At 36.2% G+C, this 25,350-nt stretch overlaps 1 protein-coding gene and 1 non-coding gene across 2 annotated transcripts; one reads left to right on the top strand and one right to left on the bottom strand.

The window, feature by feature from the left end:
* Positions 1-9,467: 9,467 nt before the first annotated feature.
* Positions 9,468-11,666, bottom strand: LOC133825853 (uncharacterized). Its single transcript, XM_062258747.1, has 5 exons — positions 11,371-11,666; positions 11,144-11,261; positions 10,613-10,888; positions 10,423-10,527; positions 9,468-10,166 (listed from the first exon to the last, which is right to left on the bottom strand). Exons 1-5 carry the CDS (start codon positions 11,664-11,666, stop codon positions 9,468-9,470), a joined length of 1,494 nt encoding a protein of 497 aa, XP_062114731.1.
* A 2,447-nt stretch (positions 11,667-14,113) lies between these two features.
* On the top strand, positions 14,114-14,219 carry LOC133813737 (small nucleolar RNA R71). Its single transcript, XR_009884739.1, has one exon. It is a non-coding gene; the product is annotated as a small nucleolar RNA R71 (small nucleolar RNA).
* Positions 14,220-25,350: the final 11,131 nt, after the last annotated feature.

Genomic DNA, 25,350 nt, shown 5'->3' with positions numbered 1-25,350 from the left:
GATTGTGTATTGAGGGAGAATGGATTCAGTGGACTGCATTAACGATTCGAGGATGAAGTTGTTTAAGTCTTTTTAAATTATGATTTCTATGTATTTCTGCACTTAATTTTGTAGCCAATTTATTTAAGATTTAAGTTATGTTATGTTTTATTTTCAAAACAATGGGATCCCATATCCTACTCTGAATTTTATGTAGTTTAACTTTTGTTTTACAGTTTTAATGAAGTTATGATTATTTCATATGTATGTTTTCCTAAAGATTAGTGTCTATGTATAGTAGTTATTAATGGTCCAAAGTCTAGAGTAAGTTGGGTCATTACATTAGGACTCTAGAATCAATATGAAGAAAAACACAGTCTTTTTCTCTATTCGGTCACTCTCTCTCCCTTGGAGTGCTTGGAAGGCTTTGGGAAATTTTGAAGGAAATGCTCTGAATTTGGCTCAGGAATTGAAGGGAGTTAAAGCTTGAAGTCTTGGGATTTAGCTCAGGGTCGGATTCTCAATTGAGGTAAGGGTTTTATTCTAAGTTTCTGTTGTGTTTTCTGCTGTGATTTAGGGGGGTTTCATGGGGTTTGAGCCTTAGGTTGATCTTTGGATTTTGGTGAGGTTATGAAGTAGTTTTTTGGGGTAATTAAACTAGTTATGTAGTATTGATGTGAATTCTAGACTAAATTTTGGGTTTAGGTATTGAATTGGGTGGATTTTAGTGGATTTGGCTTGAGAAAAACGTAGGGGGGTTAGGGGAAATGGCCAAAACAGGGTTTTAAGCTCGAGAACTCAAATTTAAGGGCTCGGGAAGGATTCTATTACCCGATTTAGAAGAATTCAAGGTCTCAGAGGCTAGAATATTATTCCAAAGTTTTGAATTTGTTTAGGGTTTGGTGGATATTTATTATTATTGTGTTGTGACTATGTTTTACCGCTAAGGCTTGGGTTTAGGGGATCATGCTCGAGATCGCACTATACAGTCAACTCGGGACACAGGTAAGAAAACTGTGTTGTGCCCGTAGAGCAAGGCATGGCCCGATTATCTATATTTAGTATTATGTATGAATGTTTGTAATCATTATGCTATGTTGTGTGTTTATGACTGATCGGCGAAGGTTGGGATCGGCAAAGGCCGAAGACGGTAATAAGCATGCTGAGTGCAGGTCGAACGAAAATAAGCATATTGAATGCAGGCTGCCATGACATGGTCATCTAGGGTGTTGTACTCACCTGCTTGGTGAAGACCGTGAACCTGGTGCCTGGTAACGCACCTGGATCGGCTTAGGCTATTATGTGAATTGTCTATTGTACGTGTTTAAGTTACGCATTTATTGGAATGAACTGTTATATGCCATGTGTGTGGAATTTTTTTTCTGGGCCTTGGCTCACAGGTGCTCTATGGTGCAGGTAAGGGCAAAGGAAAGGCCGACCAAGCATGAGTTGGAGGGCATGGAGCGGTGTGTACATGTTTGGCTTACATGGCCGCCACGACTGGGGTAGTTTTGAGGAACGTGTTATAAATTTTTTATTTTTTCGCCTAGGTCGACTGTAAAGTAACTTTTGAGTTGTAAATATGTTTTAAACAATATTTTATGATCCCAATGTAACATTTTTATAATCTCAATGAATGACCAACCTTTTCTATTAAAGTTTCTTTAAATGAGTCTTCACTTTAATTTAATCACACTTCATAGTCTAAAACCTCGATTAGCGAACTAATGGCACATTTTAAAATCACATGGTAATGACTCTAGTGTAGTAGGGCGTTACATTGGTATTATTTTATTATTGTTGTTTGGTTTTGTTCTGATGTCTGTCATTGTTTCTTTTATGTTTGTATATTGTTATGTTGTTGTTTCATTATTATCTTTATTAATTTAATTTAATTTTTTTTGTTGTAGGATTGACATTACTTAATCAATCTGAAGTAGTTTTTTAACTCTCAGGTTGTTTCTTGTTGTACTTATGAGGTTATTAAGGACCTTAATAACTATTTCTCCAATAAACAAAAGGAAATGTTTTCTCAAACTTGTTTTGGTAGTTTCCTGAATCTTCCTGCATTTAATCCTCAACCTCAATTAATGCATGGGCTCTTATTGAGGGAAATTAAGCATCCAAATGAGTATGAGCTATGGGTTATGGTTAGTGGTATTAGGATGAGGATTAGAATTAAGAGTTTGCTTTGATTACTGGTTTAGACTATGAATAGGAGTGCAATAGTTTGAATTTCAAACAAGAGTCAAATAGCTTCTTGGATAAATATTGGCCAGGTTCTGATAAGATTTCTAAGCAGTCTATTCGTGAGAGTTTTAGGGCTAAGAGGTGAGGTGATGATGATGAAGTTACTATAAAGTTGGTTGTTATGTATTTTGCTTAGTGGTTTCTACTTAGTTCTAGGAAGGATAAACAATTTATGCACGAAGATTTAGATGTTGTTGATAGTGTTCGTTATAGAGAGTATGCATGGGGTAAGAAATCTTTTGATGAACCCATTATGTCTTTGAAGGGTAAATTAGTTAGTTGTTACAATGCCATATATAATTCAAATGAGGAGAAGAAAGTTAAACCTTATTGTACATTGGTTGGTTGCCCACATGTGTTTCAAGTGTGGTTTTATGAGTGTTGCCGCTATATGGTTGGGAAGTACTGCAAATTGGTTTCTGAAAATATTCTGAGGATTGTTTGGTGGAGTTGTTCTAGTACTCCTGAGATGAGATTGTTGAAGATTACTGTTTTTGACATTCCAGCCAGGAAGGTGTAGTTTTATGTTGTTTCTGTGTTAGTTTACTGTAGTTTTACCATTGTCCGTCTATTATATTTTAATGTTGTTTATGTTTCTTTGTTGTTTTTATGTAGTTGAGGTTGACGAATCTGAAGCCAAACGATGATGAGGTTTCTGTTTACAAGTTGGGTGGATTTGTTTTCAACGTAGATGTTAAGTTGGGGAAGCAAAAGTTGATTATGTGTCTAATGTGGGTAACGTTGGTGGTGAAATCCCAACAACCCTCCCTGATGGGTCCCTCCAATTTGATTCCTTAAATGCTAAGATGGATTTGTTGGTGTCTAAGCATGAAGGAATGGCTGCAGAGTTATTGGATTTGAAGGAGTTTGTGAAGTCTCAATTTATGGTTGTTACTACTATGTTGTATGCTATGCAAGAGAAGTTCGACACTGTTTTTGTGGATGCATTTGATAAGGTAGTGTTGTTTTTCTATTGTTCTGAAATTGTTACAACACTGATTATGCATATTTTTTTGGTTGTTTAATGTTTTGCTTTTAAATGTAGGTTGAAGAGAATGATGATGGTAAAGGGAGTGATAGCAATGGTGAAAAGTGGAATGAAGATGAAAAAGAGGTTAACGAGGAAGAAGAAGAAGAAGAGGATGATGGAAAAGATGAAGGCGAGGACAAGGGGGAAGAAGGAAATTCTGGTGTAGATCAAAATGAGAATAGTGACGAAGATGATGATGATGATGATGATGATGAGGTTGACAGCGAAGACACTGAGAGTGACACGGAAAAGAATGTATCTACATAACCGACTTTAGTTCCCTAATGGCAACAATATGAAGATTCACTTAGGGTTTTTGTTATTATGTTTTAAACTTTAGTTTTTGTTGTTTTGTGAAATGTAGTTTTTTTGTTTTTAAACATTGTTTTTTGTTTTTTGGGACTAACATCAGGTTTAGTTATTGTCCTGATGCTGCTTAATGTATTATTTTGCTTGATGTATATCCATTTATTGGATAATTCTCATTGTATGGTTGGAATTATTTTTTATTTTAATGGATATTTGTGTTTTGGTCAATGTTATAGTCAACTTTTTTTCATGAAGTTATATATGTCTATATATTCTATATTTTAATATTGTACAGTTTGTTTTTATTTATTATTCATTACTTATTGATGTTGTAGTGTTGCAATTTTGTAACTAAAATGAGTAATTTCAGTAATTGTATTTTGTTGTTGTTGTGACAGGTGGCTGATGTCGTAGCAACTGTATCTGATGTTGTGAAACCTATGAAGGAGAGTGATCTTGGCCCTGCTAATGAAGCTATGGATTTTGAAGATGATGCAGTTGTTTTGTCTAAGGAGGACATAGATGAAAACGATGATGTTGTGTCTAAGGAGGTTATTGGTGAAAAGGATATTGTTTCGGGCAAGGTAGTTTGTTTATTTTTATTTTATTTTTTAAAATTATTTATTCTATTCAGTTGTTCAAATTTAAAAAAAAAAATTGAAGGCTACCAGTGAAAAATATTTTGATGTCTTTTTCAATGGGTTAAGTCAACTTCAGATTGAAGAAACCGTGTTGTCTAGACTAAAGGCTATTTAAAAAAATGAAGGTCTGGGTTTTTGTTTAGTTTTTGGTTTTTTATTGTTAACATGGTATTGTATGGGTTTGCAATTATTGCTTACATTGTAATGCAAGGTTGTTTTACAGATTTCTTCCAGTTCCTCTACAATTGATGAAAGCATGTTGATTGTTGAACAACCAGCTCAGGGGGGACTTGGTGTTGTACCAGGGCAAGAGTTGATCGTGAAAATATGATATGCAAGTATACGTAATCGATTCAAGTAATATGGATAGTAAATAAAGTACCGTTCCCGCAAGGACTATAAACCAATTACCAATAAATGCTTTTAAATTTCTATTTGGCTGTCGAAAATAGAGTAATTTTTAAACTAAGACTTAAAATTAAAATAAACTTTGCAAGAATAAAGATTGATTCAATAATTAAAAACCTAGGGTGTTAACTTCATCAACTTTTCATTCTATTAATTTTATTAATCAGATCTAAATTTCTTTCTTCCTATTCTAATAGCAGGTTAACAAAAATCGATTCCTATTCTTTTTCAAGATATAAGATCTCAACCTATATGCAGGTTTTCTACATCTTTGTGATAAACTTAAACATATAGCAAGCATTAAGCATAGAAACTTAATTACTACACAAACCATACAAGTACTTTCGTCCAATATGTAACATATGTCTATATAAAGATAGCATATTCAATTCTCATCTTTCGAATTTTGAATCAGAATCATAAATCAAGCAAATATTGATCAGGTATATACTAGCATTAAGCAAACATTATATAGATTAGAATAAAGAAGAAGAATCAATAGAACATCATACTAAGATTACATAGAAATCCAAGTGACTACATTAAACCCTAGATAGAAGTGTTTAGTTCATATCAGACATGACTAAAACAACAAAATAATTATTCATAAACATAAAATTGAACAAGAAATAAAAAATATGAAAGTGCAGAAAAACTAATCTCAGAATCAAATTTAATCTCTAAACTCGTAATTAAAATCTGACCTAACCCTAATTAAAACATAAAGTCTGAATTTATACTAAAGAAAACCACAAATTCCTTTTTTTTCATAGGCGGGCCGCGACTTAGCCTTTCCTAAGTCGCAGCCTGTGTCGTTTTTTAAGGTCTTTCAAAGTCTGATTCAGTCTTCAAGCGTCGCGACCCTCTAAACCCAGGTCACTGCCCGTGTCTGATGCACCACCTGGGTTTGCCCCTAACTTCTACTAGCGTCGCGACTTATAAGGGCAAGTCGCGGCTCTAATTCCCTTCAGCAAACTTCAGCTTTTGACTTGACTAGAGTCGTGGCCCTTAAGCCCATGTTGCGACTCTAATTCCATTATTTTCAAATTTAGGCCTTTCAACATCCTTCCTTCATCAAAAACGTATTATAACGCATCCCTAGCACATCCCTAAAGAGTCAAGATATGGTGTATGGTATTTTGAATTTGCAAAATTTTACAAGCTCCTTTTCACTGTTTCCTCTTCTTTTCACATTTGTCTCATGATTCAACCCACCGACCTATAACAAAGACAGAAACAAGCGTAATCTTGCACAAACCAACCATAATTACTCAAGATTACCACAAAAACACATCCTAAAACAACACTAAAATGGAGTTATCAAACTCCCCCAAACTTACTCTTTGTTCGCCCTCGAACAAATGACTCAAAACAAACCTAGATTCTAACAACACAGACAACACTGGACAACACCCACAACATGAGTTATACCAACAACAACACTTACGCCTCAAAATCATGAATGTTAATCATATAATTAAAAAAATAAAAAACTACTCAACAGTTTATGCAATCCAGAATTTCGATCAAATTACTCCATCAACACACTTTAGTCTACTAACATTTTGGATTACCAAGTCATGATCATTAAATAAACATATTTGAAATCAATTATGCCAGCCAAATTCTTTCCAATCAATCCATTCAAACCAATTAATTTCATAAGCTCAGTTACTTTCTATTCTCCACTAATATAATTCATGATATGCATAAGAATCAATAGGACTTGTATAAGCTTGTAATGATGGCTTAGGTAAAGGTAGATGAGAAAGTAATTTTTAAGCTCACTCTACTCTAAGCACATGACCAAAAATCACCGACTTTACTCCCATAGTAAATATAATCCCATAATCCCCTGTCTTGATTTTATTTAGAGAGATATATTTTTTTTCTTTTGCAAATGATAACTACACTCCCCCAAACTTGATTCTTTTATATATTCATATTGGGAGTGTAGTTTTTATTGAACTTTTTTTTCAATATATACTCTCTATTCTTTTGCACTTTTCATTTTCTAACCCCACTATATTCACAAATAAACCCCATTACACATCAATCCCCATAACTTTTTTTTTTCAATCATGTGCTCATAGTATATTAGGGATGGATATATAACCAAATTTTAAGTATTAGGCTTAAATAGTGGCTTAGACCAAAAAGATACAATGTTAGGCTCAAAAGGGTTAAACAAAGGATCAATTAATTTCAGGTTGGCAAGAAAAGCTCAAACAGTCCAAATGATAGCTTAAATCATATTCCTAAGCATGCATGATATATTATTTCACCTCAAATAACAAGTAAGCAAGTTCTAGAATTGTAGAAAATAATTTCCACTTTCCATTGATCAATCCACTAACCAATTTCAACAAGCATAATCAATATCAAAAACATCAATTTAAACATCATGACAAGATATTCAACAAATGTTGTCTAAACAAAAATGAACTAGCAGAGTGTTCAATCAAGCACACAAATTTTTTTTTCTTCTTTACACCAAACAACTAACACAAACAAACACAACAAAACAAAACAATACAAACAAAATGAATGGATAAATAAGCTGCCTCCCCCAAACTTAAGCTAAACATGGTCCCCAATGTTTAAAAATAAGTAAAGAAAGAAAACTAACCTAGTGCAAATCATGTCAAAAGGGTGGTGGATCTGGGAAAGGATGCCAAGCTGGTGGATAAGGAAAATAATGCATGTCCTCCTCCTAATTTGACCACCAGTAAACCAACTCATTTTTTTTGTCTGCTTGAGCTAGATGATAATCATGAAGCTCCCCCAAATAATGATGAGTGTGTTGGTTTTTTCAGATGATGTAATCCAATATGGCCAATTGTGGATCCGGTGGAGCCTCAAGTGCTAGAATTTGAGGATAAGCTCCTCTCCTCTCCTCCTCAGCAGCCCTCGATTCTTTTGGTTGAGCGTTAGCATGGACAGGTTCATCATCTGCATCTCCTTCTTCTTCAACTCTCACAAGGCGGGGCTGTGGTGCAGGTGGCTCCAAATATGAGGCATTGAATTTAAACACAGAAGCGTGAGAAATGGGCCCCATTGCTTTCCTATAAATATCACTAGGATACTTAGGCACCTCCCACACCTCACATAAATCAATAATCATCGATCCATGCCCCGAACCACAGTGGTTGTCATTCGGCATAAATCTCGAATACTAGTTCGGATAACTCGTCCAATATCTAAAGAGATTCCTGTCATGATAGCATAGACAAGAAGACACCGATCAGTTCCCACTTCAGATAAGTGAGTGTTGGGCATAAGCCTTGCACTCACAAAGAGCGTCCAAGCCTTCGCCACCCTAGTCATTTGAAACCGTCTGAAATGCTTCGGCTATCCATCTTGCATTACAAAAGTAGCACCGGGAATGTTTCAGCCACTTGAACCCAATCGATCTCACTATGATAAGCCAGTTGATAATATTCATCGTCCTCTTGTGACAACATCGGTAATCGATAGAATGCATCAATATTATCAATATAGCACTCCACCAAAACCCCTCGCACAAAGACCTTTCTATTCACTGGTCCTAGGAAATTAGCATAAAATTCATAGACCATGGAACAATTAGCCTTGGGTATTTTATGGTCCACAAAACTTTGCCAATTGCGACGTTGAATTTCAGCCCGAATTATGTCATAAGTTTCCTAAGGGTAAAGGCCATCTTGATATTCCATGTCTCGTTCTTAAATTACTTGACACTGAGATAACCTTTGATAATGATCAAATGCATCCTTACTAATAAAACGAGTCAGGTCAAATTGTTGAGGGGGGTGGTGGGGCTGGCTGTGGTTGTGGCGGTTCGGTGCAGGAAGTGGAAGGGCGATTGGCACTTTTAGAAGACGTAACCCTAGCAGGTTATTTTCGTGGTCCCATAATCACACAATGCACCAAATACTACAACAAAAATCCGGCGGCACTTCCGCTAATTTATCTTACATTCTCAACTAAATAACACCTCAATAATCCCAACTCAAAGAACACAAAATATACTAACAATGTTTTTCAAAAAATTCCAAATCAATCTCGTCACTGAATTACTTCAATCAAAAACTTCAAGAACATTAAAAAGGAAAAACTTACTTGCCTTTGAGTCTTTGAGATTGCCCACTCTTCAATTGCTCTTCCAATCTTCAATGTCACAAATAGAACAATTTAGGGTTAGATTAAAAGAAAGAAAGAAGGACATATCGAACTAGGAAGTTGTGGGTGTGGCTTTATGGTTGTTTTAAGAAGAAGGAAAATGTATAAATGAGAGAGATTATCAAAAAAAATTGTGTTGGAAGGAAGAAAAATGTGAAATGAGGGTTGTAGGTTGAAAAAAAATGAATTTAAACATGTTTTCCCCTTTCTGATGGAGGTGCGTTGCAACCCAGCACTATCAAGTCACGGCCTGCCTCAATTTTTTTTTCAATTTCCAGTTGCAAGCACTGTGACCTAGCATAATCAAGTCGCAGCTCGCCTCTACTACAAGACCAGGTATGCTCTCTGACTTGTCTTGGGGCCGCGACTTATAAGCTCAAGTTGCGGCCCGCCTCCTCCTTGATTCGCCATGCTCTCTGGCTTGTTTAAATTCATGACTTACAAACTCAAGTCGCGACTTGACGTCCAAACTAAATTTGAAAATAACATTTTCACGAATTACATGATTTTTACATACATTTTACTAAAAATAATAAATAAATCTTTACAAATCCAAAACGAAATTAAATACAATTGTTCAACTAATTAAGAATTAAAACAAAAAAAAACACAAAAATTGAAATAAATTATAGGAATGCTTCCTACAGCGCTGTCGTTAACGTCATTTAGTCGGACGGTGAATACCCAATTCAAAGGGGTTCCAAAAGCAACACAGACTTGCATTTTTCCACCGGTCCTTCCAAATAGTGCTTTAATCTCTGACCATTCACTTTAAAGTGGCCCGTCTTCTCTCTATGAATCTGTATCGCTTCATAAAGCAATGAGACAACAACTGTGAATGGTCCCGACCATCTCGACTTTAATTTTCCTAGAAAAAGCTTCAATCGAGAATTAAATAATAGCACCTTGTCTCCCGGTTGGAAATCCTTCCTAATTATCATTTTATCACGAAATGCCTTAGACTTTTCTTTATAAATCTTTGCATTCTCATAGGCTTCATTTCGAAATTCATCGAGCTCATTCAACTCCAAAAGCCTATTTTGTCCCGCTATAAAGAGATCATCATTCAGCTTTTTTACTGCCCAATAAGCTCGGTGCTCAAGTTCCACCGGTAAATGACATGCCTTTCCAAACATCAGTTGATTTGGTGACATATCAATCAGAGTCTTGAAGGTTGTGCGATATGCCCACAATGAATCATCAAGCTTTTTCGACCAATCCTTCCTTGATGTGTTTACAGTCTTCTCCAAAATACTTTTAATCTCCCGGCTTGGCTTGACACTTCTGCTTGACCATTTGCAAGTGGATGACAGAACAAGGCCTTTCGATGATGAACTCCATAACGAGCACATAGAGCTGTGAATGACTTGTTGCAGAAATGACTTCCTCTGTCAATAATAATTGCTCTTGGAGTACTGAACCAGGTAAAAATATTTTTATGAAGGAATTTAAGCACCTCCTTACCATCACAAGTAGGAGTTGCTGTAGCTTCCACCCATTTAGAAACATAATCTACTGCCAACAAAATGTACTTGTTATTATAAGATGATGGGAAAGGCCCCATAAAATCTATTCCACACACATCAAACAACTCAACTTCCAGAATTCCAGTCATCGGCATTTGATCTCTTCTTGATATGTTACCGGTCCTTTGGCAACGATCACAACTCTTAACAAAGGCACTAGCATCTTTAAATAACATGGGCCAATAAAATCCACATTGCAAAACTTTAGCTGCTGTCCTTGTTCCTTCAAAGTGACCACCACAATGTAAAGTATGACAATGAGTAAGTATGGAAATCATCTCCTCTTTCGGGACACATCTTCTAATTACTTGATCAGCACAATGATGAAAGAGAATGGACTCATCCCAATAATAATGCTTGACTTTCGAATAGAACCTTTTGAGTTGTTGCTTTGGCATGTCTGGAGGCACAACTTTAGCTACCAAATAATTGACATAATCCGCAAACCAAGGTAGCTTTTCTTCACTTTCAATCGAAAATAACTGTTCATCCGGAAAGTTTTCATCAATTTGTTCCTCTTTCTCATTATGCTCTTCTCCTTTTTCTAATCTAGACAAATGATCTGCAACTAGATTTTCTGTCCCCTTTTATTCACAAATTTCCATATCAAACTCTTGCAATAATAAGACCCATCGAATCAAGCGGGGCTTGGCATCCTTCTTAGTCATAAGGTGCTTAATGGTGGAATGATCTGTATAAACAATCACCTTATTACCAATTAAATATGGCCTGAACTTGTCGAATGCAAAGACAATTGTAAGTAATTCATTCTCAGTAGTTGCATAATTTAATTGAGCATCATTCAAGGTTCGACTAGCATAATAAATCGTTCGGAATACCTTGTCAACTCGTTGTCCTAGAACCGCTCCTACTGCATAATCACTAGCATCGCACATTAATTCAAAAGGACGTTCCCAATTCAGTGATACAACAATCGGAGCAGACACCAATTTTTTCCTTCAGAGTGTTAAATGCCCTTAAATAGTCAGCATCAAAGTCAAACACCACACCATTCATAAGTAGAGTAGATAAGAGCTTTGAAATTTTCGAAAAGTCTTTTATAAACCTCCTGTAAAATCCAGCATGGCCCAAAAAACTACAAACCCCTTTAACAGACACCGGTGGAGGTAAGTTTTCTATTGTCGATATCTTGGCCCTGTCTACCTCAATACCATGGCGTGAAATTTTGTGGCCCAAGACTATGCCTTCTGTCACCATAAAAAGACATTTCTCCCAGTTTAATATTAAATTCGACTCCTCACATCTTTTCAAAACCCTCTCCAAATTAGACAAACATCCATCAAAAGATGGCCCAAAGACTGAAAAGTCACCCATAAAGATCTCTATACCTTTTTCCACCATGTCTGAGAAGATAGACATCATACATCTTTGAAAAGTTGTTGGAGCATTACATAACCCAAATGGCATTCTATGAAATGCAAACGTTCCATAAGGGGCGCGTGAAGGTAGTCTTTTCTGGATCCTCCGGTGCTATGGGAATTTGATGGTATCCCGAATATCCATCCAAGAAACAGTAATAAGGATGGCCTGCCAATCTATCCAACATCTGATCTACAAAAGTTAATGGGAAATGGTCTTTCCTGGTGGCCTTATTCAGTTTACAATAGTCAATACAAATTCTCCACCCCGTTATTGTACGAGTTAGAATCAGTTCATTATTATCATTCTTAACCACCGTCATGCCACCCTTCTTCGGGACTACTTGAACATGACTAACCCATGCATTGTTAGATATTGGGTAAATTACCCCTGCATCCAACCATTAAACAATTTCCTTCCTTAGCACCTCTTTCATTGAAGGATTGAGCCTCCTCTAAGCATCAATACTAGGCTTACTATCATCCACCATTAATATACGGTGCATCACCATTGAAGAGCTTATACCCTTGATGTCTACTAAAGTCCACCCAATTGCTAGCTTGTGAGCCCTCAACACCCTAAGTAACTTTTCTTCTTCAATCATAGACAAAGAAGCTGAAATAATAACCGGGAGAGTGTCATTCTTACCCAAACAAGCATACTTAAGCGGATCCGATAAAGTCTTTAACTCAAAAACTGGTGGCTTCTCTATAGATGGGAGAGGTCTCTCAGGCACTTGCCCCAATTCCTCATATGTCTTTTTATAAATTTTCCCTGATGAGTTCAGCCACTTAACATATTCACTGGCTTCGAAACCAGCACACTCTTCAAGACTTGCAACCAAACACAACTCAAGTGGGTCCTTAATAGACTAGACCCCTTTACCTTGTTTCTCCAATAAACTAATACTGAAACAAATGTCACTAGCAGAAGGATATTTCAAGGCTTTTAAAACATTAAAAAAGACCTCATCACCTTGTATTCTGAGCCTTAACTCACCCTCCTGGAGATCTATCAAAGCTTGCTCCGTGGCTAAAAATGGTCGTCCCAATATAATAGGCATGTCCTCATCTTCCTCCATATCTAATACAATGAAATCCGCTGGGAAAATAAACTTATCTACCTTTACTAAAACGTCCTCTATAATACCTCGGGGGTGTGTTAATGAACGGTCAGCCAGTTGAAGAGTAACAGTAGTGGGACTAGCTTCCCCCAAACCAAGTCTTTTAAATACGGACAGCGGCATTAAATTAATACTTGCACCCAAATCACATAAAGCTCTCTCACAATGAAAGTTCCCAATGGTGCAAGGTATAGTGAAGCTGCCCGGATCTCTTAACTTTTGAGGAAGTTTCTTTTGAATAATTGCACTACACACTTTTGTTAATGCCACATAACTAGGCATTTGTTCTAGAGCCTCTGCAAAAGGAATGTTAATGTGAAGTTTCTTAAATACCTCAAGAAATTTGGAGAATTGTTTATCAAGATTGGCCTTTTGGAACCGTTGAGGATAAGGAATCTTTGGTGTAGGCTCGGTGTATTTCGACTTCTCTGTCTTTGAAAGATCTTCAATAACCTCCTCTTGTGCTAGACTAGTAGCATTTCTATCCACTATCTTCTTTCCCTTGTCATCCACTATAGGCCCATCATACTTAGTCCTACTCCTCAAAGTGACAGCTTGACATTGTTATTTAGGATTTACCTCTGTTGAACTAGGAAAATTCCCTTGTTGTCAACTAGAAATTAGTTTAGCAAACTGACCCATTTGTGTCTCCAAATTCCTAATTGAAGACCTTGTCTCTGTCATGAATTGATTTAATTGGTCTGGTTGAGTTGTTGGTGAGTTCATTGGAGGATGTGGTGGATGAGATGGGCGTGGGTTTGGATCATAATAAGGCCTAGAATGTAGTCCATAAGTCGGTTGATGAGGTGGATATTGTGGTTGTAAACCTTGGTTATTTTTCCAAGACATGTTAGGGTGATTTTTCCACGCAGGAGTACATGAATTTGAGTAAGTGTTGGGTGTTGGTCATGGAAAGTTACCAATTACTTGTGCTTGTTCCAAAGGCATACTGTTCACATCTGTCGAGCAACTAGTTGTGCTCGGGCATTGTTCATAAGAATGCGGTCCCCCACAAATCTCACAACTCATGACATTCTGTACTTGCATTGCTTGTGCAGTGAGGTTATTCTGTTGCAATTGCTTGGTTAGAGATGCCACTTGTGCGATCAATAAAGCAATAAGAACGACCTTCTTATTCTCACGCTCAGTAGGCCAATTGTAGTTATTCATGGTCATCTCTTCCAGTAATTCATAAGCTTCATTAGCACTTTTTCTCATAAACGCTCCTCCCGATGCTGCATCAATTATTGTCCTTGTATTTCCCCCCAAACCAATGTAATATGTATGCACTAACAGCCACTTCTCTATTCCATGATGTGGGCACTTCCTTTGCAACTCTTTAAAACGTTCCCACGCATCATATAAAGACTCCCCATCCAGCTAATGGAAATTATTAATCTCTCCTCTATATCAGGCTGACTTCGTGGGAGGAAAATATTTACCAAGGAATTTATGTGCCAAGTCTTCCCAAGTAACTATAGATTTGGCTTGTAATGAATTCAACCAACTCTTAACTTTGTCTTTTAATGAAAATGGGAATAATCTCAATCTAACAGCATCGTTACTCACCCTGTTCATTTTGAATGTCGCAGAGAACTCTAAAAAATTGGTGATATGGAGATTTGGATCCTTGTTGGTAGTCCCCCAAATTGTACACAATTATGTACCATCTGAATAATCGAGGGTTTTATCTCAAAATTATTTGCCTCAATAGTAGGAGGATGAATACTTGAATGTGTTGACCCAAACTCTTAAGTCTCCTTGTTTTGATGATTAACAAATATTTGATTATTATTTGTTACTAATGATTTGTTGATTTTGTAGCAAAAACCAAAGTGAAGTAGCACTTCAAAGTCAAACTTATGACCAAGGGCAAAATGGTCATTTTACCAAATTTTCCGGAAACGACCCGAAATGGACTTCAAGACTCAAGAAACTCAAGATAAAGGTTTAATTTCATTTCTTAGTCTTGTAAAGTGATTGCAAGTATACTTTAAGTCATAAGTATAAAATTTGGCTCACTCACGTACTAAAAAAAATGGTGATTTTTTAAAATGAGAAATAAATATCCTAAATTCACTTTTAAGAAAATACATCCCGATACGGTCGTAACGCAATTGGAATTTTTGAAATCGGATAAACGAGCTAAAAGTTATGAAGAATTGAAAAACGGGAAAATAGGCTTAAAACAGATTTTGCTCTCTGTTTGCCATCCGGAATTCCGGATGGGCAACCGGAATTCCGGTTGCTTCCAAACCAGAATTCCGGTTCCCCATCCGAACTTCCGGTTCACGGCATACAGCTTCGAAAATTAACTCCTAACGGCTATAAACGGCTAGTTTTTTCCCAAACTCTATATAAACTCGTTTTTCACTCAAAGTTTGTGGTTGGCTGAGCATTTATTACATATATCAAACCAAATCCATTGAGTTCAAAGAGCTTTCAAAGTTTAACTCATCCAAACACATATTCACACACTTGAGCCAAAATTTGTATTTATTTCTTCTAAGTGTGCTTGCTAATCACTCTAGGTTTCTCATTGTATTATCATACTTCTAGAGTGATTTTTGCTTGTAATATCAAACACATTCCCATATTGAGATTGAGGTGAGGTTGGCACCGGTTTTGTAAACAACCCGGTTAGAGTGAGATTGGCACTTCAACAATCCGAAAAAGAGGTTGATAGTCCTTGGTGGTGGAAAACTATTGTAAGAGGTTTGGAAATACCTTGGTGAAAAATTCCCGGTTGTAAGGGTTAGTCAAGCCCGCTAACTTGGCTCGATAGTTGAACTCAAAGCTAGGTCCATAGCTTTGAAGACCAAGGACGTAGGTGGCTTAGTTCTACCGAACCTTGTAAAATTCGAGAGTTTGCGATTTCTTAACCTTCAACTCTTTACATTACAATTTTGATTATTTGCTATTTCTATTTGTTTGCCATATTATTTGCTTTTACTTGATAAATTTGATTTATTGCATAATTTGGCATATTAAGTTTTAAATTTACGAAATTAGTTTAAATTTCCAATTCACCCCCCCCCCCCCTCTTGGAAACATATCTTGGGTTAACAATTGGTATCAGAGTAAGGGCTCATTTATTTGATTAGATTTCACAATCTAGAGCATGGCGTTTCCAAGTAATTCACAAAATAACATGTTAGAAGGTTTAAGCACAACTAGAGCACCATTCTTCAATGGAGTAGACTTTCCCTATTGGAAAATTAGGATGGAAACTTATCTTCAATCTATTGATTATGATTTGTGGCATATAATGTCTAATGGTCCTTACATTCCTAAACATGTCATTAATGATAAAGAAGTTATTAAGACATATGAGGCATATGACGAAGAAGATAAGAAAATGCTTTCTAAGAATGCTAAAGCTAAATATGCTCTTATATGTGGATTGGATAGAGATGTGTTCAAAAATATTGAACAAGCCTCTACCGCTCATGATATGTGGAAAATGCTTGAAGTCACTCATCAAGGAACAAATGCTATGAAGGAAACTAAAATTCAAATCTATTATACTCAATATGAGAACTTTAAGATGAAAGCGGATGAAACTATTGCTAACATGTATACTCGTTTCACTACTATCACTAATGGTTTGAATTCTCTTGGCAAGGTACTTTCACAAAAGGAGATGGTGACCAAGATTTTGAGAAGTTTCACCAAAGCCTATCAAGGCAAAGTGATTTCCATTAAAGAAGCCAAGGATCTCTCAACACTTCCCTTGGAAGAACTAATTGGTTCACTCATGAACCATGAAATTTTCATGAGTGCACAAGAAGAAGAGGAGGTTGAGAAGAAAAAGAAGACTATTGCATTCAAGTCTTCCTCATCCCGTGCTATTAGTGAGGATGATGAGGATAGCATGTGTAGTGACATGGAGGACTTGGCACTCTTCACAAAGAAGTACAAAAAGTTCATGAAATTCAAGAAGAACTTTGAGAAGAAGCCACATAGAGGAAATGACTCAAAGGAAAGGAAAAGCAAAGATGATCCACCGATTTGCTTTGAATGCAAGAAGCCCGGCCACATGAAGATGGATTGCCCAATGAGAAAGAAAAATAAATACAAAGGAAGGGCAATGTTGGCGGATTGGCTCAATAGTGATGAGGAGGACTCCGACAATGAGGAGAAGAATGAAGTAGCTAACATGTGCATGATGGCTCTTGATGATGGGGTAAGCATTTCTAGCCAAAGTGATTATGATAGTGAAAATGATGATGATAACTTAGAAATACCATATGATGAGTTGTCTAGTTCATTTAAGGATCTATTTAATGATTTTGGAAAATTGCTTGCTAAAAACCAAACTCTTAGAGAAAAGACCAACATGCTATTAAAAGAAATTGAGATTTTGAAATTAAATGAAAAAGAACTTTTAACTAAATCTCAATGTACTACTTGCTCCTCATATAAGAAAGAAATTGGAAAATTGCATGATAACATAAAAAGCCTTAAGAATGACATATATACTTTTACAAAAGGTAAAGAAGGCTATGAACTTATGCTAGGGAGTCAATCTTGTGGTTTTGGAAAAAGTGGTATTGGATATGATCCTAGTAGGAAACAAAATTTTTTGAGAAACTTCTTTGTAAAACCAACTAGCCTACCACACTTTACATGCACATATTGTAACCAAGATGGTCATACTATTTCATATTGTCATGTAAAGAGATATGCATATCTAGGCAAGACCAAATGGGTACCAAAGGGTTCCAAAACTAACAAGAAAGGACCCAAAGTTGTTTGGGTACCAAAGGCCAACAAATGATTTTATTTTTGTAGGAATCTACAAGGAAGAGCAAAAGCTTGTGGTTCTTGGATAGTGGTTGTTCCAAGCATATGACCGGTGACCCATCAAGATTTTCGAGTTTTAAGAGCAAGGAAAGTGGCTTTGTCACTTTTGGAGACAATTCAAAAGGAAAAATCTTGGGCATTGGTGATATCGGTAACATATACTCTCCATGTATTAAAAATGTGCTTCTTGTTGATAACCTTAAACATAATTTACTTAGTATTAGTCAACTATGTGATAAAGATTTTCATGTTGTTTTTTAATCCTCAAAATGCTCCATTGAAAATGCTTCAACCAATGAAGTTATTTTTGTTGGAGAAAGGAAGGATAATGTTTATGTTATTGATGTTGATTCCTTTGATAGCAAAAATAAATGTTTAACCGTTATGAATGATAATTCTTGGTTGTGGCATAGAAGATTAGGACATGCTAGTATGGATTCTATTTCAAAGTTGGTTAGAAAAGATCTTGTTGTTGGTTTGCCATCTATTCCTTTTGTTAAAGATAAACTTTGTGATGCATGCCAATTTGGAAAACAAATTAAAACATCTTTTCATTCCAAGAAAGAGATTTCAACCTCTAGACCTTTGCAATTGCTTCATATTGATTTATTTGGTCCTTCAAGAATTGCTAGTCTAGGTGGTAAATACTATGCATTTGTGATTGTTGATGATTTTTCTAGATTTACATGGGTTATATTTTTTAAACTCAAAAATGATGTTTTGGAAAATCTAGTTAAATTTTGTAAGAGTGTGCAAAATGAAAAAGGGTATTCAATCACCTCCATTAGGAGTGATCATGGTGGAGAGTTTGACAATGATGCCTTAGAATTGTTTTGTGATGAACATGGTTTTAACCATAACTTTTCGGCTCCAAGAACTCCACAACAAAATGGAGTTGTCGAAAGGAAGAATAGAACAATTCAAGAAATGGCTAGGTCAATGCTCAATGAAATCTCATTACCTAAATATTTTTGGGCCGAGGCCGTTAATACTTCTTGTTATATTTTGAACCGCGTTTTCATTAGGCCTAACATGAATAAAACCCCTTATGAGCTTTGGAAAGGGAGAAAACCCAACATTGGATATTTTAGAGTTTTTGGATGTAAATGCTATATTTTGAACACCAAGGACAACCTTGGAAAATTTGATGCAAAATCCGATGTTGGAATTTTTATAGGTTATTCAACACATAGTAAAGCTTATAGGATTTATAACAAAAGAACTAATGTTGTTGAAGAATCTATTCATGTTACATTTGATGAGTCTAACCCTCCTACAAGCAAAAGTGCAGATGATGATGTTGTAGGTTTGGGAGAAGAGGTTCAAAAGCTTGACATTGGAGAATCATCTAACGCTCCATCACAAACTCTCAAAGAGGAACTACCCGAGGAAAAGGTAAATGAAAGCAAAGGTATGGATTCTAACCTCCCTCATGAGTGGAAGTTCAAAAGTGCTCATCCTATAGACCAAATTCTAGGTGATCCTTCACAAGGAGTCACAACTAGAAGCTCCCTTAGAAACTTGTATAATTTCATTGCTTTTATTTCTCAAATTGAACCAAAGAATTTTAAAGAGGCCGAGTTCGATGAATCTTGGCTTCTAGCTATGCAAGAAGAAATAAATCAATTTATTAGAAATGATGTTTGGGAGTTAGTTCCAAGACCGTCACACCAATCGGTGATTGGAACAAAATGGGTCTATGGAAATAAGGTAGATGAGCATGGGGTCCTTGTGCGTAACAAGGCTAGATTAGTGGCCCAAGGTTACAATCAAGAAGAAGGAATTGATTATGAGGAGACCTTTGCCCCGGTAGCAAGACTTGAGTCCATAAGAATGTTATTAGCTTTTGCATGCCACAAGAATTTTGTCTTGTATCAAATGGATGTTAAAAGCGCCTTCTTAAATGGATACATTATGGAAGAGGTTTATGTCTCTCAACCCCCCGGTTTTCAAGATCACAAACACCCTAACCATGTTTATAAATTAAAGAAAGCATTATATGGTTTAAAGCAAGCTCCTAGAGCTTGGTATGATCGCTTAAGTACTTTTCTTATCTCAAATGGTTTTTCAATGGGAAAAGCGGATAATACACTTTTTATTAAAAGAAAATCAAAAGACATTATTATAGTACAAATCTATGTTGATGATATTATTTTTGGTGCTACTAATGATGCTCTTTGTGAAGAATTTTCAAAGTGTATGCATGGTGAATTCGAGATGAGCATGATGGGAGAGCTCAACTTTTTCCTTGGACTTCAAATAAAGCAACAAAAGAATGGAATATTCATAAGTCAATCCAAGTACATCAAGGATCTACTTCAAAAGTTTGACTTGGCCAATGCAAAGTCCATGAAAACCCCTATGAGCACCTCCATAAAGATGGACAAGGATGAAAGTGGTAAGGATGTTGACATCACCAAGTATCGAGGTATGATTGGTTCATTATTATATTTAACCGCTAGTAGACCCGATATTTTGTTTAGTGTTGGTCTATGTGCTAGGTACCAATCATGTCCCAAGGAATCCCACTTAAGTGCCGTTAAGAGAATCTTTAGATACTTGATAGGTACAATGAATCTAGGGCTTTGGTATCCCAAGAACTCAAACTTTGAAATCATTAGTTACTCGGATGCGGACTTTGCCAGTTGTAAGTCGGATAGGAAAAGTACTAGTGGAACATGTCACTTTCTAGGAAACTCTTTAGTATCATGGTTTAGCAAGAAACAAAACTCGGTAGCCCTATCCACAACCGAAGCCAAATACATTGCCGCCGGTAGTTGTTGTGCTCAAATACTTTGGATGAAACAAACTCTTAAGGATTTTGATGTTGATTTTGAATGTACACCCATAAAGTGTGACAATACTAGTGCCATTAACCTCTCTAAGAATCCAATCTTGCATTCTAGAGCCAAGCATATTGATATAAGGCACCATTTCCTTAGAGACCATATCCAAAGAGGTGAAATTGTACTAGACTTTGTAAGCACCGAATTCCAATTAGCGGACATATTCACCAAGCCTCTTAGTGATGAGAGATTTAGTTTCATTAGAAGAGAGCTAGGAATGACCAACCTCAATGAAATATAAGGTTCACTAGCGACTTTAAATCATTGGTATCATATCTCTCTTTACTTATAAATTTATGCATATGTACTCTCAATATGATATTTACATGTTTCAAATGCATAAATAAAATAACTAAATGATATATGACCTTGTACTCCTTGAAAAATCAGATTATAGGTCATTTTGTGATTTTCAGGCATATTTTAGACATACTTTTTGAATTAGTACACACACAAATTTTTGCATTATTGATCATTATATAAATTTATATGTTTAAACATGTCTAAATGAGTGAAATTAGTATGCCTATAGGTTCTAAATGGTTGAAAAATAGTTTGAATGCATTTCATGCATTTTACATGTGCATTTTTAAAAGTTTTAAGCCTAAAAGAGGAATTTTGCCCAAAATGCTCAATTTTCATCATTTTTCAAAACCGTAACTTCCCACACCTCACATTTAACATTCTTGAGGTGTTGCAAAAAGAATTTTTCAATTTGGATAAATAAAACTCATTTTGGGTACGTTTCCAGTTTTCTTGACTAAAATCGAAAAATCTACCCAAAATCTTCAATTTTCAACATTTTTCTGATTTTCTTGTTTGAGCATCTTCATTTTATCATATTTAAGGTTCTGGAAAAAGTTTCGGGTCATTCGGAGTAAAAACGAAGTTTTTAGACAACTTTTACGAAAAAGCTGCTGATATATGACCAACCGGAATTCCGGTTGGTTGGGCACATTCCATCCGGAATTCCGGATGAACCGGGAAGTTTAGTATTAAGGGTAAAAATAAATCTTTCAACCCATTTCTCTCATACAAAACACCCCACACATGATTTTACACTCATTATCTACCCAAATCTCTCAAAACTCACCCTTATTCTCTCTATTTTCATCATTTGGTAAAATAGATTTGGTCATCCACCATCATAGCATGTGCATCATATTCTTGTATATTTTTGGTTGACTTTGATGGTTATTTCAATCAATGGCTAGTTATGTTTTCTTTGATTTTTGCCATTTATTTTGTGAATTCCTTTGCCATCCTTTTTGATGAATCAAAAGGGGGAGAAGTGATAGGATTATTTTTTAATGTTTGGCAAAACCTCAATATCTAAGACTAACAATGTTATTTGAACTTAAGTGATATATTGAGGGGGAGTTTACAAAATCATGCAAGGTAAAACTAAAAGGTAAATTTCTTTTACCCTTGCACACATTAAGGGGGAGCTAATCTAATATTCATATTTAAAAATATCTTCTTTCCCTTTTAAAATAATCAAATATTTGATATCATCAAAAAGGGGGAGATTGTTGACCCAAACTCTTAAGTCTCCTTGTTTTGATGATTAACAAATATTTGATTATTATTTGTTACTAATAATTTGTTGATTTTGTAGCAAAAACCAAAGTGAAGTAGCACTTCAAAGTCAAACTTATGACCAAGGGCAAAATGGTCATTTTACCAAATTTTCCGGAAACGACCCGAAATGGACTTCAAGACTCAAGAAACTCAAGATAAAGGTTTAATTTCATTTCTTAGTCTTGTAAAGTGATTGCAAGTATACTTTAAGTCATAAGTATAAAATTTGGCTCACTCACGTACTAAAAAAAATGGTGATTTTTTAAAATGAGAAATAAATATCCTAAATTCACTTTTAAGAAAATACATCCCGATACGGTCGTAACGCAATTGGAATTTTTGAAATCGGATAAACGAGCTAAAAGTTATGAAGAATTGAAAAACGGGAAAATAGGCTTAAAACAGATTTTGCTCTCTGTTTGCCATCCGGAATTCCGGATGGGCAACCGGAATTCCGGTTGCTTCCAAACCAGAATTCCGGTTCCCCATCCGAACTTCCGGTTCACGGCATACAGCTTCGAAAATTAACTCCTAACGGCTATAAACGGCTAGTTTTTTCCCAAACTCTATATAAACTCGTTTTTCACTCAAAGTTTGTGGTTGGCTGAGCATTTATTACATATATCAAACCAAATCCATTGAGTTCAAAGAGCTTTCAAAGTTTAACTCATCCAAACACATATTCACACACTTGAGCCAAAATTTGTATTTATTTCTTCTAAGTGTGCTTGCTAATCACTCTAGGTTTCTCATTGTATTATCATACTTCTAGAGTGATTTTTGCTTGTAATATCAAACACATTCCCATATTGAGATTGAGGTGAGGTTGGCACCGGTTTTGTAAACAACCCGGTTAGAGTGAGATTGGCACTTCAACAATCCGAAAAAGAGGTTGATAGTCCTTGGTGGTGGAAAACTATTGTAAGAGGTTTGGAAATACCTTGGTGAAAAATTCCCGGTTGTAAGGGTTAGTCAAGCCCGCTAACTTGGCTCGATAGTTGAACTCAAAGCTAGGTCCATAGCTTTGAAGACCAAGGACGTAGGTGGCTTAGTTCTACCGAACCTTGTAAAATTCGAGAGTTTGCGATTTCTTAACCTTCAACTCTTTACATTACAATTTTGATTATTTGCTATTTCTATTTGTTTGCCATATTATTTGCTTTTACTTGATAAATTTGATTTATTGCATAATTTGGCATATTAAGTTTTAAATTTACGAAATTAGTTTAAATTTCCAATTCACCCCCCCTCTTGGAAACATATCTTGGGTTAACAGAATGTATCCATGTAACAGTAAGGAGTACATAGTTTCTCAATGGCGGATCGACCTCAGCTGCATTACCCACATTTTCATTGTTGTTCACACTATTATTAGCATTCTCAGCCATGGCAAAATCCAACATTTTCTTTATCTTTCGGTTTTGTCTGCACGTTCTCTCAATTTCAAGATCTATTGGTATGAGTTCCTTTTGTCTACTTCCCCGCATATACCAATAATTCCTCGCAGTAATGGCTCTAAGGAAGTAGGGCGGCCACACCCTGCTCTACGGGTACAACAGTTTTCTTACTTGTGTCCCAAGCTATCTTTGCACCGCAATTTCGAGCACAGTCCTCTAACCCAAGCCTCGTTGAAAACCTAGTCACAACATATTCATAATAGCCATCCATCAAGTTCTAATCCAATATTAACTTCGAAATATTAATCTAGCCTCCGAGACCTTGGATTCTACCAATCCAGGTAATAAAATCCTTCATGGGCCTTAACATTTGAGTTCTCAAGCTAAAAACCTTCAAACAGCCAATATTTGCATTTGAGCATCGGCCCAGCCCCCTTAAGGGCAGCAGGGCGCTCAAGTCAGAGGTAAAATGCCTCTATGTTGAGGGACACAGTCTGCGGCACTCCAAACCCTAAGCCGCGACGCGCCTAGGCTAACAGGGGCTTTCCAGCCTCTTCGACACACACGGGTCGCGGCGCTTGAAGAACAGGGCTACGGCCCGAGCCCCCAAACCCAGAAAATCACACCATTTCCTGCATTTTTCCTCGAGCCTAAACCTCATTTTCATACTTCAAACATCAATTAGACTCGGAATTGAACCTAGATTCCTTGTCCACACAACCTAGACATCATATCCACTCAAGAATAGCTCCCTAATCCTCACTAACACTCAAAATTCAAATCAAAACTCACTCTCATGCAAGCCTCTAATTCCAGCAGAATTCAACATGAAGATCAAGAAGAAGATCTTACCTCTAAATTGTACTCGACCCTGAGCATATTTCCTAAGTTCTCAAGCTTCCAATCCACTAGTTCGTCAGCCTAAATCCTCAAGGTTTCTACAAAATTCTCAAACACCAAAGAGAGAGAGTGAGAACCGAATGAGAAAGAGAGCTAAGAGAGACTTCTATTTTCTTTCTAAATGACCCTAGAACCTCAGTTGCCTAAGTGATCAAACCCCTCCTTAGTTAAAAGTCCAAAATACTCCTTAAGCTTATCTAAATCTTCAAGTGCCACCAAGGGCAATTCAGTCATTTGCCATATTCCGCTAACTCCTCGAGTGTTCCTATAAATCCCCGTTTAATCCCGACATGTCCAAATCATTGCTAAATTATTACTTGTTACTCGATAAATCCCAAACACACATTACGTTCCCAAAATACCCCTTGGCTCCTCCCGAGCCGGGTATTTGACCTCGTTGTGACTGTCTAGCTAACCTGCTCCCTAGGACCATCTCGGATCGTGCATCACAAATATATCACCACTCACACGTGGTTTCAATCACATTTAACACATATACCACATTTATGCCCTCAACGAGCTAAAATTACAAATATGCCCCTAATAGCCAAATGGTGCCCACATGCATATTTAATTCACTTAAACATGCATTTCTAATCACATATTCATCAAATTCATATATTAACGTAATTAAATCAATTATTGACCTCCTGGCACGCTAATCAAAGCTTTAAGCCTTATTAGCAAATTTGGGACGCTACACCCGCAACATAGATTTATCCTATATATAGAGGAAAATTCTATAGTAGGAGTGTAGGGGCATCTCTGACAGTATATATTATTGTTATAATAGGCATCATACCCGTTTTTAAAAAAAATTTAATACTTTACAATGCCGAAAACAAGAGTTCGAATTGGTTAGTTGATACAACAAACCAAATAATATTAATTAGCCGAAAAAGTAGATTGAGTCCCATTCTTGTACCCCCAACTATATTTTAACCTCACAACAATGAATGATACAAAAGCACGAGATTTGGATGCATTCATTGCTTCACCACACAACAACTTCA

The sequence above is a fragment of the Humulus lupulus genome, chromosome 1, assembly GCF_963169125.1.
Source record: "Humulus lupulus chromosome 1, drHumLupu1.1, whole genome shotgun sequence".
NCBI lineage: Eukaryota > Viridiplantae > Streptophyta > Magnoliopsida > Rosales > Cannabaceae > Humulus > Humulus lupulus.
Note: the sequence above shows the minus strand (reverse complement) of the source record. Positions and strands in the feature narration are given on the sequence as shown.

Excerpts from the sequence above, each read along its gene's own strand:
- LOC133825853 (XM_062258747.1), bottom strand. The coding sequence starts at position 11,666 with ATGGTGGAAAAAGGTATAGAGATCTTTATGGGTGACTTTTCAGTCTTT. Across the intron at positions 10,528-10,612 it reads TTCATCATTGTGCTGATCAA|GAACAAGGACAGCAGCTAAA; the intron begins GTAATTAGAAGA and ends GTCACTTTGAAG. Across the intron at positions 10,167-10,422 it reads TGATCGTTGCCAAAGGACCG|AGGAAGTCATTTCTGCAACA; the intron begins GTAACATATCAA and ends TATTATTGACAG.